Source organism: Cinclus cinclus, chromosome 2 (genome assembly GCF_963662255.1).
Source record: "Cinclus cinclus chromosome 2, bCinCin1.1, whole genome shotgun sequence".
Lineage (NCBI taxonomy): Eukaryota > Metazoa > Chordata > Aves > Passeriformes > Cinclidae > Cinclus > Cinclus cinclus.
This window is the reverse complement of record NC_085047.1, coordinates 46,745,982-46,762,759: the sequence shown is the minus strand read 5'-3', so window position 1 is coordinate 46,762,759 and position 16,778 is coordinate 46,745,982. Positions and strand designations below refer to the sequence as shown.

Genomic DNA, 16,778 nt, shown 5'->3' with positions numbered 1-16,778 from the left:
GGCTCGGGCAGCCTCTCCCGCCGCCGCCAGGTGGAGCCAGAACGCCGCGGGAGCCGCCTGGGTGCCGGGGACGCGCTCCTGGTGCGAACACCCTCTGGCTCAGCAGGCAGATGGGATTTTTCCCATGGCGCGGGCCGTTCCGACCCCTGCATCCCACCCACAGCTCTGCCGGAGCAAGGCTAAAGATTTCAGGCTCTCCGGAGGCTGAGCCCCGCAAGGCAGCCCCGGCGGCGGTGCCCGCCCGAGGTGGTGGTGTGGCCGCAGCTGTCAGGCGCTGACCGCCGTTCAGGAATTAAATAAATCAGCCGATAAAACAAATAGCAGTAAGTCACGTATAGGTTTCCTTTGCGGCGGGAACAGGCTGTGGGAGCGGTGTAAGTGCTCGGCGAGCAGGGGCAGGCAGCAGCCCGGCAGCGCTCGGGGACGAGTGCCCGGCACTGACCCGCCCGGCCAGGACCGCGGATAAGAGCAGAACCTGGAGATTTAAGACCAGGTTTTATGTCTGGAGGAGGATCTCGCCCCGGGATGGCCCCGCCGGTGCGAGCAGAGGGAAGCGGAGGGCGGCGGGCCCCCGAGGTGCACGGCGAAGGATGCATCGGGAAGAATGTGGTCAGCAGGCCGAGGGAGGGCATCTGGACGTCATCCCTCGACATCTGGAGTGCCGTGTTCCCTTCTGGGCTCCGCAGTACAAGAAAGACAGGTTGCTACTGGAGAAGGTCCAGTGCAGGACCACAAGGGCGATTAAGTATCTGGAGCATCTCTCTCCTGAGGAGAGACTCCAGGAGCCGGGCCTGTTTAGTCTAGAGAAGACTGAGTGGAAATCTCGTAAATGCGTAAAAATATCTCCAAGGCAGGTGCCAAGGGGATGGTGCTAGGCAATGACAGGACAAGGAGCAATGGCTATAAATTAAAACACAAGAAGTTTCACCTCAACATGAGGAAGAACTTTCCTCGGAGAGTGGGCAGAGCACTGGAACAGGCTGCCCAGGCAGGTCACAGAACCTTCCTCTCTGGAGAGATCCAAACCAACCTGGACGCGTTCCTGTGTCACCTGCTCTAGCTGACCTTGCTTTTGCAAGGGGTTTTAGACCGGATGATCTCCTTGCGGTCCCCAACCGTCCTGCGATGCGGCGAGGCGCTCCGGCCCCCCGAGAAGGAGGCGGTGGCGGGCGCTGGGGCCGCCCCTCTCCCGCCCACTGCGGCCCGCCCAGGGCCCTCCCGGGGCCGGCTCCGCAGCGGCGGCCGGAGCTGCAGCCGCCGCCCGCCCGTCGCAACGCCGGCGCTGCCGCGGTGCCCGGCAGGGAAGATGGCGCCGTCCCACGTCCTCAAGTGCTGCCAGAAGGTGCTGGCCTGGGTGCCCGTGGTCTTCATCGCCCTGGTCGTGGCCTGGTCCTACTACGCCTACGTGGTGGAGCTGTGTGTGTGTGAGTGGACCGGGAGGGTCGCGGGCGCCGGGAGCTGCCGGCCGGGCGGGCAGGACCCTCCGCCGGCTGCCTCCTCCCCTGCGCCCCGGCGGGCTCGCTTCTCCCTGCGAGGAGAGAGGACCTCAGGCTTTCGCTCGGGCGGCGGAAACCCTGAACCTTGCCTCGGGCTCTTCCTCGCTCCCTCCGGGCCGGGCTTACCTGTTGTCCTCCCGCCCTCAGGTGCCTCATGGCGGCGGGGTCCCGGCCCGCGGCCGCTTGTGGAGGCAGGCGCGGGGAGCGGGTTGGGGCAGAGGAGGAGGAGGCCCAGGGTGCTTCGTCTGGGGACGGCGACTTCTCGAGGGCTCAGCCCCTCGTGTCTCCTCCTGAGGCGTTTCCCCTCTATTTTGCTGTTGTTCATCCATCTGATGTATCAAAAAGCTCCTTGAGGGTGTATAAGGGGGTTCCCCTCCCTCCTTTCTATTCAGAAGCCTGGTATAGCTGAAGCATTATGAGGCTGGGAACATCTAACTTAAGCGGGCTGGGGAAAGGATTTAGGGCTTACGGGGTTTTGTCAGGCCGAATCCAGGCTTTCTGGACGAGGACTCGTCTTTATGTAAATCTGACTTGCGGCCGATGTCTGTCGGGGAGATATTTACCCTTCACTGTCTTCAGCGGGGAAGTTCAGTTCACGAGGATGTTGGCTTTCTCTGGGCAGGGTACATGGAGGGGAACTGTGATGTGCAGTGTTCATCAGGCTTGCTGAAACTTGGAAGCAGCGCAGGAAAACTAAGGAACGGGTTACTGAGCATTTGGTGTGTTTAAAGTAAGGAAGCTGAAATGAAGAAGAACCTCAGAAGTACTAAGAACTAATTTAAGCAACATATAGGTCTGTCTAGTATCTATAGGTCCTGGTTCTACTTGATGTTTGTGTAAACTACATGCTTTGATATCCCTAGCTAGAAAAAAAAAATGTTTGCATGTACTTCATATCTTGGTAAACTGGTATAGTTAACCTTCCATTAGCAATAATCAGTTTGTTTTTTTCTGCAATGACTTAGTATTTTGGATAACTTTTTCTGTATGCTGATGTTATTTCACAGCCTTTTGTATTTGGAGATCTGGACCGGAACATGAACCACTGGCAAAAACATTATTTGAATTTTAAATAGTAGAGACATAGCTGTAAAATAATGCTTGTTTAGGTACTACGTGAAGTGTTGATGTGAAATAGTTGCAAATATGTCCAAACTTGCCAAATTACTATTGTTCAGTTTATGTGAATAAATAGGTTTTCTGGGAAATCATGTTTACAACTGTAAACATTTGAAAACAAATTTGAGTCAGTCTGCTGGAGGTCTGGGGCATGGGTGGCTGTAACAGTAGTCCTGAAAAGGGCTGTGAGTTTATAGATTCGCATTTTCTAAATTTGCTCTACCCACTACAGTCTAATTAGTACTACAAAAGGCAGATTAGGGCTATTCTTAAACAAAGAGCAAAAACTCAGAGATTAAGAGACTTGTCTAGGGTCACACAGGTGGTGTCTGCTTGAGTTGGGAACAGAGCCTCAAGCTCTGAGTCCCAGCTTTGTGTCTTGATCACAGAGTGGGTCAGGACTAGGTGCTGGTGAATGATTTCTCTGTCGTGGACATAGAGAAGCTGCAAAGAGCTCTTTGGAGTTCATTAAGGTTTCATTTGTGTGAAAATCATTGAGAAGTTGGCTCCTGTTAATGCAAAAGCTTTTGGCATCTCTAGGTCTGGTTTCTAGAAGACTGGCACTTCTTGCTCATGAATCAGCTCCGTTAATGTCCTCACATGCATGCTTTTAAGAAAAAAGCATCATTTAATAAGCAAAATATTGACTGACTTCTGTTGCTGTCCGTGAATTTTTCAGTTGTTACTTCTCTAAATCATGCTCCGTGACCAAGGATTTTATTTGTCTTGTGAGTTTTTTTTCTGTTGTGAGTTCAGAGGTTTTTGTTGTATATTTTTAATCTGTTGAATTTTGTTTACACTCTTGAGAAAAAGTTATCTCACCAAGGGAGAGAAAAGTATTTTGTGTTTGGGTCTTTTTGGCGTTATGGGTTTTTCCCTTTGCGTGTTTTCACTCTGCGGTTGAGTTCAAACCAGGATTGAGAGGATTTGCAGCAAAATACAGGATTTTATGTTTGTCTTGGCAGGTTTATTTTCTTTCTGCTGGTGCTCCCTCTGTTCTGTTTGTTTTGGGAACGACAGCACTGTGTACTACGAAGAAGAGCAAGGATGTGTCTGTCTCTAGCACACAGCTGATGAATGAGGCAACGCTGGCCTTTGCCGATGTTCACATGGGGTGGGTGCAGAAGCAGGGCTTATGGCTTTGGTAAGAGGCTGATGTGTGCCTCGTAGAGGAAAGAGAGATGGAGGAAAGGAAGCTTTAGAAGAGAGGAGAGACAACAGAAATTTTTGAGTAAATACTGGGTAAAAGGGAAATTGAAGCCCCACAGACACCAGTGTTTTTTCAAAGTTTATTCTGAAAGAAATCAAGAACTGCTCAGATGTGATGCTAACAAGGAAACAGGAGAGCCATTATTTCCCCAGTTGTTGCTTCTTCCTGGTTTGTTTTTTTTTCCCTTGGTCATTTATTAAAGGTTGAACATATATTCAGTTAGTAGATCAAGTGGGAAGCCAGGCTTAGTGTAGTATCGTAAAGTTGGGGCTGTCACCTCACCCTTTTCCTTTCAATTTTGCTTCTCTGCTGCTTGCCCCACCCTCCTCTGATGGGGTGCTCATATATTGCTCAATATCTTTTGGTGTCTGATGGACTCAGGCTTCCCTGTAATTTACTCCTAGTATGTATTTACTGGGTTATGCCTCTTCTATAACCCTAAATTATATTACTTACACGCTGGCTGTGAACACCTAGGACTGGTGTGAATAAGATGAAAGGAGACTCATGAGCTTGTCTATTCCTTTTCTTCCATGGGAACTGCCAGGAGTTATGTCCCTCTGAAGATGTTCAACACTGGCTTGTTTAGACCACCATTGCTGTGTAATTGTGATCCATCAAGTAAATTCTCTGTTAAGCTATTTGGAGAGGTGAAAACAGCCAAATGTGTGTAAGTTGAGGGAATATCAGCATAGTGTAAAAATTCAGTGAACATGTGTAGCTGAAGGAACTGCAAAATACTCAAGTTGAGGTCTTGTTCAGTGTTTTGAAGTAGAAAAACCTCAGTGAATACTTTCTTACAAGACTATTTCTTCTTTTCACGTATAACTTGACCAGAGCTCTGTTTGCAAGAAAACATATCTAGCGCTACATAAAGGATGCTGGAAAATGGCTTTTTGTTAGTTTAAAACCATTTCACGTGTTCCTTCCTGTTATCAAAACATGTTTTCCTTTTAACATAGCTTTTGTAAACAATGGCTATATTATGCTGTTGCTGAATTGGACTGACTGTGTTTGCTTACCACATCCCTCAGATGCTTGGAAAGAGTGAAGCGCTTCTCTCATGGTTTGCTTTCATTTGTGGCTGACTTGGATCTTATTGTCCATCCCAAACATTTTTGTAGGTGGTGGTCTGTAATGCAGTCTGGTTAGAGGCTGGTCCCACAAGACACTGTTTTGTCACATGTAGTCAAAGATGGTGGGTGAAGTCAGCTCGTTTCTTACAGGCAACCTTTCTGCCCGACTTTGTAGACTTTGGTAGTGCAGTTTTGCACTGAGAAAGAGAGGAGAAAGTTAACTTTGAGCTGTCTGAAGCTCCTAACTAAAGTGTAGTGACTGGTGTTATTAAAAAGAAAAAAAAAAAACAAAACTAAAAATCCTGATCAGGTTGGCTTTTTACTTCTATACTGAAGACTACATTTTCTGAAAATCACAGTCCTGACCCTTCTCCTGAGCCAGGAGTTTTCAGGATAATGACTTGCTTTACATGTTTAGTAGGTTTGTGAATGAATGAGTGTTTTCATGCTGCAGGGGCTGCAAAGAATGGAAAACAGCGATTTTGAAAGCTATGGGAGTAACTAGTTGTGTATTCTTTTCATAGCATCTAGTTGAAGAAGGTTTGATATAGTGTATTGTCTAGAGTGTCTAAAATCCTGGCAAACAAAGCCATTTGTAATTTAGAATTAATAACTTCATGTTAGTAGTACAAATTATACTCCTTGCTGTTCCACAAGACTGCAATGTCTCTTGTCAGTAGGGAGCCAGCTCTGATTTCCCCAAAGTACGGCCCTTACGAGAAGCACATGGCGATCTGTTGTAAGGCTCCCATCTGAGGAGTCTGTTGCATAAACAGAGAGAAGGTAATTCCATCTGCCTCCTCCAAAAGAAATCTGTACTGAAAATGCTAATGCAATATCTCTCAAGCAATGGCAAGGTGATACCAACAACAACAGTTCTGATTTCAAACTACAGAAAAAGCTGAAGTATCAGCACTGAGGTACAGTGTTTGCATGTTAGATATGTGAAAGGTGTTCCTGTAGGAAGAGAGGGTTTTCCTGTCAAGAAAAGGAAAGCAAATTAGACAGGTTAGATCATTAGTTAGTTAACTATGTTTTCGTGCCTCTCATGAATTTAAAAATACAGAAATTGAACCACTCTGCATACACTTAATTTTGTTGTAATCTCTCAGCATAAGCATGCATATTATCATCTTAAGTGAGAATCTTTTCTGTTATTATAAATAATTAGAATTCCTGTTGAGGTGCTCAGACTGGCTACACATTACTGCAAAACTAAGTGCTCAGCTATTATTTTCTATGGTGCCTTGCACTGTGTTGGTCATACTAGTTTATAGGGACAGGTGGGCACGTGCCTTTTATATGAAAATACAATCTGGTCTCTTGGCAGTCCTCTAATGAAAAAAATTGTTCCAAGCACAACAGCCTGGTTTCTTGAGGAGTTATCTTGTGTCTGCTCTTTCTTCTGTCATCAGAAGGACTCCATCCCTCTTCTCCCAAGCAGCCTTCCATCTGCAGTGCCCACCCCAGCCCCTGCATCTGCTAAACTATTCCTGACAGCTCTGCAGTAGTTGGCATCTTTCCTTGATCCCTAATTACTGCTTGGTCAGAAAGAAGTGTGGTGCAGTGGCCAGTTTGGTGTTGCTTAGCTTGCTCAGGGGACTAGGCAGAAAATGAGCAGCTGAGCTCAGAGCAGCTCTCTGCTACCAGGGAGTTTGAGCTTGTCTCTTCTACTGACCAACAGCTTTGATGAAACTCAGTGGTACATTTGTGTGAGACCCACCCTGAGCCTCAGCACTTGTCTGAAACTGGCCCGTGGGCAGGATGGTTTTGGAGTCGGGTAGAGAAGGGGCTTAGGGAAAGCAAGGAGCTGACTAAGTGTCTACACTAAAGCAGGCACTCTTCCTGTGGTTTTACTTTCTTGTAGCCATGATCACTCATTGCTGCAGTGCTTCCTGATTGCCTTTTAGATGTGGACTATAAAGCTTTTCTTCTTGCTTTGAAAGGGCTTGGATGGCACGAGTATTTAATATTATGGAAAATAACATCTGTCAAATTTTTCTCTGGTGACAGCAGTAAGAGATTTCTGTATGCCTCTAGAGTTAGAGCAGTGATCTAAATGTCACTTTCATTTTTAATCAGGAGTTTTATGTTCCTTCATCACTTACGAGTCTCTGTTTTCCTACAAGACACTATAAAAGGATAAAAGGACCAGAATTTCAAGCATATATTTTCAGTAGATGTTACTTTGAGGTCACTGACCCTCTACATACAGTGAACTTCAGGTTCTTCTGTCTGTTGAAATTTCAATAATTGAAACTTTATTCTCTACTGGCTCACATTTTCATGATGTAATGTAATATGCTTTTCATAACCAAAGAATTTACAGGATTTAAAGATGAGTGTTGGAGCTGAGTTCTCATATACCTGTGATAGTTGAAATATTTGGATGGCACTGGACCTGCTTTTACTCTTGGAACTCGAGACTGTGATGGAAAATGGAAGTAAGATAGATTATAATTGTCTGCCTAAATTGTGCCTCTAAGTGCTGAGGGTTCATGCCATTCATTTTTCACCCATTCAGTACATCACTGTTTGTTAAACAGTTTCCTACAACTGTAAGAGTTTATGCTGGTTTAACATGTACTTTCTTACAAGTGTTACAAACTATAGGTTCCTTAAACAGCATTTATGGAGTTCTGATCTCAGTCATTTACTTCATCCATCTGGTGCATAATCTTCCTATGATAGGACAAGTATTCATTTTTTTCTCATTAGAATGTATAAAATGTAACAGAAACATTTGGAAGTAAGCTTACACAGACCACTTGTGGGGACTTTTTGCATAAGCTGAATCTCCACCAAGATGTGAATCAGGTATAAAAAGGATAATAAGATTGCAACAAATTAATTTGTTCTTTTAGCTTAGTTTCCCTAATATTACCACCTCCTGCTGTCACTAAACTGTTTTCTGTAGGATGTGCTTAACTCCTCCACTCCCACATCGAAAAACAAACAAGCCAGATTTTTCCCATTCTTCTGCTTTCCTTCCTCCCCACAATCTTTAGTGGAATACCTAATCTTTGACCATCTTCTCTTATCTGTGCTGGAAGTGAAGTTCCTCCTCTGCAGCATTTCAAACCTCTGCTTTTCCTCTTTTTCCAAAAGAACAATGGGTCATCAGTTCCTTTTTCATCTTTTCTTTTGACTCTTAAAATTGTCTTGTGAGATTGTCAAAGACAAGTGGATCACAGGAGCAGCATTTTTTGCCTTTGCAGTTTTTACAGCAGTCTCTCTGGTGCTATAGATGGTACAGCATTGTCTTAAATGTGAAGCATGGAACCATTTTAATAATATGATCTACGGAAAGAGGGCTTCAAAGCAGCATATTTTTGTTTGTGGTATTTCACTTCTGCATCTCAATGTATGTTTGTCTCCAGTGTGGGAAATTTTTATGCATCTCTTGTGAAGTGCTAAGCACAGAGATAGTTGTTTGGAGGGGTTTATTTCCTTTTTTTAAACTTTTTTGTGACAAATTTTAGAGCTTGAAGTAATTAATCTAAAATTAGGCAAGCTGCCAGTGCAGAGAGAATGAAACAAAGTTTAAATTAATTTTAAGTAACCTTGAAAGAAACAGACATTACTTGTTTGAAGATATTTAAACAGATAGTTATTGTATGCTCTGGTTTGCAGCTGTGTGTGGTAGACTTAAAACTTATGTCAAGCACCTCATCTACTGCCTTGTCATGGGTGTGAATGCAGAGAAACTGTCATTGTACCATTCTTCATGACAAGTAGTCATTGCTTTTAGCTTTGTCGAGTTTGGTTTTAAAAAAGAGAGAAAGGAAGTGTATTTCCACATGTTGCCTTGTGGTTGATTGAAGTTTTTCACATCTGTTGGTTTGTGACCTGCAGATTTACCCTGAACATTGCAAAGGAGCCCAAAACTTGCAGCTGAGTTTGGCTTCTGTTCTGAAAAATACTACATGACTAACACTCAAGTGGGTTTTTTTACAGTATCTGAAAAAGGATGCAAAGTATGCAAGGACGCAATCCTTTGCAAGTATGCATAGGATTTTTGTGGGAATGTTTTCTGTGTGCATATTTTTTATCTATTTAATCTGCTGCTCCTTAAGTTTCATGCTGGGGAGTTTAAATGTATTTTTTAAAAGTTTTACTTCAGCTTTGTAGTTGCATTCAGAGATTTTATAGCTCTGTTCCATGGCAAATACCTACTGAGATAAAGCTAAAGCACAAGTGGTGCAGAGAGTAGGCTGGAACTTCTGTAATAATTCATAATTTAGACAAATTTTAAATTTTGACAATGGAAAGCTTAAAGACCATTGAGTACTAGATTCAGTTATTATTTCTCTTTTTTTGTGGCTATTTTCTGTTAACATCCTCAAAGCTGTAAATATCCTGCATTTCTTACTACTTCCCACTCTTGCAGAACCCAAGTTAAGAGTGGAAGCAAGAATCTGTGAGGAGAAACAATGGTCTGGGAAAGCTTTTAAACACATGCAGGGTCTCAGGAGCTGTGCTTCCCTGCCTCAGGATTTGTGGTAGTTTCCTACCGTGTGACAGTACTCTCCTCTTCCTGCACGTTTTCTCTGGAGTCTTTAGGCAAACAGATGCACACCCTGGTCCCATCCCAAATGTTGTTTCTGTATATCCTCTCAGGAGAAAACACGTTCAAAGGTCTGGGCCAACTCACCCCTCATTGTAGACGTGATCTCTGACTTTTGTTAAACCAACAGCAGTCATTACTTGGACATCACAAACATTAGTTCCCAACAGAGTGCCCCACTCTACTTCACCTGCAACCAAGGATGTTCTTGCAACTGTGTCATGGTCTGCAATAGCCCAGGAAGATGACAGAAGTTAATTCTCTTAGTAGGAGCCATGCATGCAACAAGCCCTGCTGGTTTCTTGTTAGGCAGTGTGCCAGCCCTGCTGTGTTACATCCAGTGCTTTGCCCTGGGAGCCCTAATGCATCTCTGAGGGGCAGTAGGCAGAACTGTTCTCCCTTTGGCACACACTGTATTGGCATTTATGGTATTTCAGTTAATGTTCTTAGAGTCCTGAGTTTATACTTACCGAGAATATATAGTGAACTGTCAGCAGGCAGGTGAGCTGTGAGGATTTTTTTGGTTTCATTTATTTGCTGGAAGCAATAGTTACTGAAGGAGAGCTCTTGGATGATAGGCTCTGCTCTTTAGTATGCTTGCCTACTCTGCTACTCTGGACTACTATCAAAGATTTAGTCTAGATGTTCTGGAGTATCCAAAAATCCCTTTTTAGTGGCTCATACAGTCTTTGTGCTGTCACCTTTTCATATTCCTAAGTAGTCAGGTACTTAAATGACACCTGCCCCAAAAATGTGTCCTTCTGACCTTGTTCTCTATCCAAAACTTTCTGTCCTTTTATTACCAGTGTTTTTTGTCCTTCTGCAGTACCTGGATCTTTTTTTATGTTCCTGGGCAGTTGCTGTTATTTCTTCCTTTTTGCAAAGAAACTAGAGGATGTCGATTTAGCTACAGTCAAGCCTTGTCTCAGGGTGTTTCAGTCCAAGAAAGATTTAGTGTATAACACTTTGTTTTATGAAAAGAACAAGCAGCAAAGCCTCCAGTGTCAAAAGATGGCAGCATTTGTTATCAGTCAACTTGATAAGCCATATATGAAAAGATTCCCTAAGTCATCATGAGAAGTCTTTAAACCTTTGACAAGTCCAGTTTGTTGAAGACAGGAGTTCCTCATCACTGCTCTCCCACAGCTAATATACTTGTTTTTAAATTACATGTTTTTCAGTGCAAAACTTCCTTAGAGGGCTGACTCTAGGAGCTTGGCTTAATTAATATCTTGATAGGAATTCATGTAGATTACATTACTGGCTGCTTTGTTGTCAGTGTACTGCTGGTTGAAAATTAGCTCTTATCATAGGTAGTTCCATATTTAGCCTCAGGTGGCAAATACCAGTCAAACCTGACCAACATTGCAAACTTAGAAATTAATTTAGGGAATCCAGTGACATGATGCATGAGAAGAGGTCAGCTTGATGGGCAGTTTGATTTCTTCCATTACTCAGTGAACTTGGTGACAGCAAAATCCTACTGTCAGAAAACAGAGTGCCTAATGCTTTGTAAGGAGATTTACAAGAAGATCCTTATTGGTAGAGTTTTACGAGGAGGTTTTATCCTCATGCTTGGGGAGACCCTTGTTGCCAGCTGGCCAGTAAGTAAGCAAGGAAATAACTGATTTTGGAAGAGTCTGAAGCCAAACATGAAGGAGGTGCCTGACTAGCAAAGCAGGTCCCTCCCGGCTGCTGGCTGTTCTCGCTGCTGGGTGAGTGTTCAGGTCTGCAGGTCACAGCAGCTGTGTCTGGAATTTTTGTTCTCCATGAACTGACAGCTCTGCTCTCCTGCCATCAAATCTCACAGCTGCATGGAATGGATAAATAAAGACTGTTGCTCATTTTCATCTGTCTGGTGTAGAAGTAAATGGATTTACTAACAATGTCCTGAGCCATGAGACAGTCAGCTTTAAGTGACCTTTATGCTCAAGGCAAGTATTGACTGGCAGTCACCAACTGCAAATTAGTGTCCTTTTTATCAAAAAGAATTGGTAAATTCTTAATTATTTGAAAAATGCTGGTAGGAAAATGTATGTTGGTTGGGTGGGATTTTTGCTTGCTTTGGTTTTTACTTTAAATATACTGACAGTTTCTGGTATTATCTGCAGAATACCTGATCTTGTTCAGGGTAAGACAGCTCTGTACTGTACAGTGTTTGTCAACACCAGCTGATTATCCTGTTTGTCACTCCTATCTCTTGCAAGTGTCCTAGTAGTGTCAGCTGTAGAACTACTGGAGTTATTCCTAACACAAAAAAGCATTTTCACAAGTTAGATACTTGAGTGTAATGTTAGATCTGGCCAGCCTGAGGATAAATACCTCTCCTTCAAATGTTAATATAATTAATTAGTGTTGTGGACATTAGCTAGCTCCACTCAGATCCTGAGTTTCCATGCCTTTCTGTCAATTCTGTTTTTTCCTATTCCCTGATGGGCCAGAGAGACCACAGCTCACTGATTGATGCAAGTAAGAGATCTCTTTGTCTTTCAAGAAGAAACCAGGCTTTCTTTTGGCTCTGTCTGATAGCTTAAAGGCAATATTGAAAGCAATTTATGCACAGCACTTTCATGTTACTGAGAAATAAAGCTGTTACTGTTATGATAAAGCAGAATTTTTGGTAAAGAATTGAATGAAGTCCAGTAATATGAGTAACCAGCTGAAGAAAGTGTGTAGAAGTAATTCTAGGATTTAAAATCCATCAAAATTCAAATAGAATGAGCAGTGTCAATAGTGATTAAATAGCTGAAGAAAATCAAGTTACATTAGGGGGTTTTTAAGCAATTATGGTTAATTGAAAGTGCATAGTGCTTCTTGGGGAATAGGGCTTTTCAGGGACAGCAGAGCAGGTACATTGCTGGAGGTGAATGCTAACTTCATACTTAGAAAAATTCTTTAGTTATTTGGGCTGATACATCTCTTAATACACTATATTTGGTGTGGACACAAGTGTGAGACTGAGGTTAAGACCTAGCCACACTTCCTGCTGCATGCTAACCAAGTGTAACTCTTGGTTTTGAGGACATTTAAAAAGTGCAGACACCCTTGCTGAGAAGACCATTAGGAGACTTCTGGTATAACTTTCAAGGATATTTTATAGATGCAGAGGTAAGGAGCTGTCTGTAAGATTTTATGGGTTCCAGAAGTCAGCTGCCTTCATAGCTATGATTTTGAACTGTGGAAGTGGTAGCACAGAATTTACTGTTCCCACAATACATGGCAGAAATCTTCCCAGTTGTCATAGATAAATTCATTGCTAAATGTAACTCGGTACTCAAGAAGTATCTTGCATTGCTTATGCTAATTTCTGCTGTAGACTGTTTGTATTTATGCATGTACTCTCTGCATTGAGGCTGAAAAGACCTTGGCTAAATAAAAAGCTGCTTTATTATTGTGATAAGAGAGTATTTTCCAGGCAGCAAGCCTCTGGCTGCTCTAAATTAGTTGCTCTAGTGAAAGAATCGTGTTCATATTGTTTAAACCATAAAACGAATCATAGCGATAGCTGGTAACAAGTAACAGAAACATTCTGCGGTGCAGCTTGAACTGCCTTGTTTGAAATATTAATTAATTTTGCCTGTCCCTGGTGATAATGCTGCTTTGAATCCTGTACCAATGGGCATGGCAATCATGAGTACAGGAAATGTTGTAAAACAGAGCACCCCCTTTGTACCAGTGTCTCTTCCCTGGCTGCATTTTCTGCCTCCTATTTCCTCCCCCCCTAGATTTCTCCCACATAAGCACTACCTGCAGTGCCTTTGAAGACATCATCTTGTGATCACTTGCAGTCACAAGGCAACTCTCTGAAGTACTTTTGCTGAGCACAGGGTGTGTAAGGAGTTTGGGCTCTGGCTCATGTGCTTTAAGGCACTGGCAGCACTGGCAGCCCTGACAGCATTTCTTTCCCCTCTCATGACTGTGCATGACCCAGGACAGTGAGAGGCCACTCGCAGCCCCTTCAGCCCTGCAATGCCCTGCTGTTTGTGGTCACACAGACTTGTAGTGTAGCTACCAAATTCACCAGTAGCTTAAACATGACCCCAAGTGTCTGCGAAGGTGAGTGCTTGCTTTTGCTCTGTCTGCCATAGGGGAGTGAGTAGATGGTTAAGAGGGGTAACTTTACACACCCTTGCAGCAGGAGTTGTCCACTACAGGCAACACCTCTGAGACAAGCATCGTGTCAGACCTGGCTGATGCAGCCATGCTGCAGACCAGCCCCAGGCAGTGCTGCTGCTGAGGAACATGATGTGACAGTGGCACAAAGGCCTGTGGAGCCGCATCTCCTGCAGCACCATTGTATAAAATGTTGCTTTCTGAATCCCCTGGTAGTGCACTGGGAAGGGGGAAAGCTGTGTCCTATTCCTGGATATCTGAAGTTGAAATACATCAGTCTAACACCATATGAAGATAAAGCAATTCTAAGCTTATGAGGCTCAAATTTCAGCAAAGAACTTTCATGGTGGCAATTGGGTGTGTGATTCCTGGACCCCCATAGCTTTTTAGCAGGGACCTGACAGCATCTTCCTATGTTGGCTTTTGGCTGCATGATGCTGTCAACTCAGTCATCTAGAGTCATTTTTCTAAAACAACTCCAAGCTGTTAAGGGAGGAGAACACCTAGTGAATTCCTGCCAGTTGGGAAATAAGAAATATTGTAGGGTGGGAAGGTCACAGAATTAAGGCTTTTAGAGAACAGTGGAGAAGTGCTAAGGTCTTTATGTTCTGTTGCTGCCCTGTAAAAGAAGCCGAGTGAGTATTTGCTCAAGGAAATTTACTCACTGTCTGGCTTGTATCAGTAAATAGTGTTTCTGTTGGCTTCCTGTGAGTCAAGGGTCTGCATTTACAAATGGAAATTATGTAACCATATACCTAAGTTATACTTTCAATAAAATGCTGTTTTCTGAACAAATTAAACACTGAGATGATGTTAGTGGTGCTTGCCTTTGCAGACAGGGCAGTGCCTGTGGGGGGTTTCTGTTGAATTTCAGTACTGGTAACTTCTGGAAATATGAGTGCATGTGTGTATATATGTGTATGTATAGGTATGTATGTATATTTATTTATTTGTTTGTTTGTACTCTTTTCATTAAAAGCTGAGAGAAGTTAGGGCTGTGCATCTGGTAAAGGGATGCAATGCACTTCTATCACTCCTTCTTCCTACCCTTAAGGAACGTCAGCCAAAATGTGAATGTTACTTTGAAATTTGTGGAAAGGCTGGAATAACCGAAGTATGACTCCTGCTAAGAGCTATTGTGGGTGTGGATGGGGAAATAAGCATAGCACTTCAGTGACAAAATCAGTTCTTGTCCTTTGCTACACTTCTATATTGGTTGGAGTTGAATTTCCTCCTCTGCAAGAAGCACATCTAGCTATATGATTGGAACATGCCTTTTAGGGGAGTAGGAAAATAAGACTGGGAGGAGGGAGTTTATTCCAAGCCCGAGTGTCTTGCCTTTTAGCATGCTTCTTGCAAGGTCTCAGGAGATCATAGCACCTCTTTGCCTCAGAATAGAGAGATTTGGGTTTTTCCTATTATGCAGTGAGTTGGAAGATGTTTGAACACTTCATAGCAACTCTGAAAATAAGCCTGAAACTAAAAGCAAACCAGCTCCCTAATATATTTTTCTTTCAGAGATGAGATATTCTGAGAGGTTTCCTTGAAGCAGCTTAAAAAATGCTCCAAAGCTTTCTGAAGTTGACATTTCTATCAGTTCACACTCCAAGAGGAATGCTTCCAACAAGTGACATTTTCCCTCCGTTATGTTTGTTATACAGCTAATGATGTCCCTGTGTCTGCAGGATTGTTTCCTGAGATAAAACTGTGATAAAACTTCTGCCTCTTTCATTCTTGTGACATAGGTGAGATGAAAGATAACACAACAATGTGAGGAAGAATAGGGAAGTGTAACCAACTACTAGAGTCATAAAGGAAAAAATGTCCTTTTTTGCCAGGGGTGATGCTAGGTGTCTAAATCAAAACTAAGACAACTTAGAAAGTCTGTGAAAGACAAATATGCAATTTCTGCTTGTCCCCTAGGTGGACAGAGTTCTAAAGTACATTTGAATCCAGCCTAATAAGGGCTGTATGGTTTATTTTGGAGGCAGTATTCTGTAGAGAGTGCTCCCACATACTTCAAATAGTGTGCTTCATCTTGAAGGGGCCCCAAAATATTGGGAGGTCCAGTAGGTAAGCTGCTCAATGGACCAGCTAACAGTGTGTTGCACCTGTACATCCCTGGGCAAGCTGCAGCAGCATTAAGTTCAGGGTAGGCCTGTCTACCTCTCCTTACAAGCAAGTTTGCTGCACTCCTTCCTTAGACTGATTTTTGGAAACCCTGAGGTAGCTGAGATAAAGCTCTGCACTGCAGTCAGATGGGGCTTGTTCACTTTGTTCAACTCCCCTGGTGCTGTAGCACTGAGAGGTTGAATCCTCTGAAATTCTGTGGCCGTAGTGGAAACTCCATGTGCCTGAGCATGCAAGTGCCTGCTTCTGAGCTCTTTGCATTGAAGTAAACTGCAGCTTTTGCTGTCTTGGTCATATCCTTCCCTGGCAATATCTTTCTAGAACTGCATAAGTCTTTTCACAAAACCAGGAACTTAATACTAAGAAACAAATCCAAAGAATATTTTTTCCTTCTATAGCTGAGCAATAGACTGATACAGCAATATATTTTAAAATTCTCAGAAGAGCAGCTGTTTTATACCATTTATGTTTCTGAATCGTGGACAGTTTGTGTTGATTGCAGTGCTTAAGGCACTAACTTTTGCTAATGTATCTATCTAGAGTACAATGCTGTTGCATCCTGAGGTTAACATATAAATCATAAGCAGCATTTATTTTGTTTAAAAAAAATCAATAGGGAAAAAGGCAGTGCTGCCTTGGGATTTTTCCCCCATCCTATGCCCCAAACAAGAAACCATGTTTCAAAAATGTTTGAAGTGAAAACCATACTAATTTAAGAGAAGCTGGCAGCCATATCTAAATATCAGAAGCAGTAGAGGAGAAAAGTAATAGGGAGCAAACTTGTAACTACAGGCCAGGGATGAGGCCCAAAATGGCAATGTCATGTTCTGTGAGTTTTTTTCCCCTGATATAGAAGAGTTCAAAAGCAAGAATTTGTTTCTTGATGGTACAAAGCTTGTCATTAGATGACCAGCCTAGCAAATACTTGAAAGTCTTTTTTACATAGAGATTGACTATTAATTTATTGAAGGAAGGCTTTGCTTTGTAGTATAAAGATTCTGTGAAACTGTTCATGTGCCATTTGCTGAGTGAATTTGGACTAGTAGGGTTGCTGTTCATTTAATCTA

The 16,778-nt window shown here is 43.1% G+C and overlaps 1 protein-coding gene across 4 annotated transcripts in view; it reads left to right on the top strand.

Moving 5' to 3' along the window:
- Positions 1-1,306: 1,306 nt before the first annotated feature.
- The window catches only part of ZDHHC20 (zinc finger DHHC-type palmitoyltransferase 20), a 43,086-nt gene continuing 27,614 nt past the window's right edge, over positions 1,307-16,778 (top strand). For 3 of the 4 annotated variants that reach the window (XM_062514663.1, XM_062514662.1, XM_062514660.1), the window contains exon 1: positions 1,307-1,424. In XM_062514663.1, coding sequence (XP_062370647.1) covers positions 1,307-1,424 — 118 coding nt within the window. Of the gene's footprint in view, positions 1,429-12,080; positions 12,106-16,778 lie in introns of all 4 variants that reach the window. The other variant, XM_062514661.1, reaches the window with a different exon arrangement.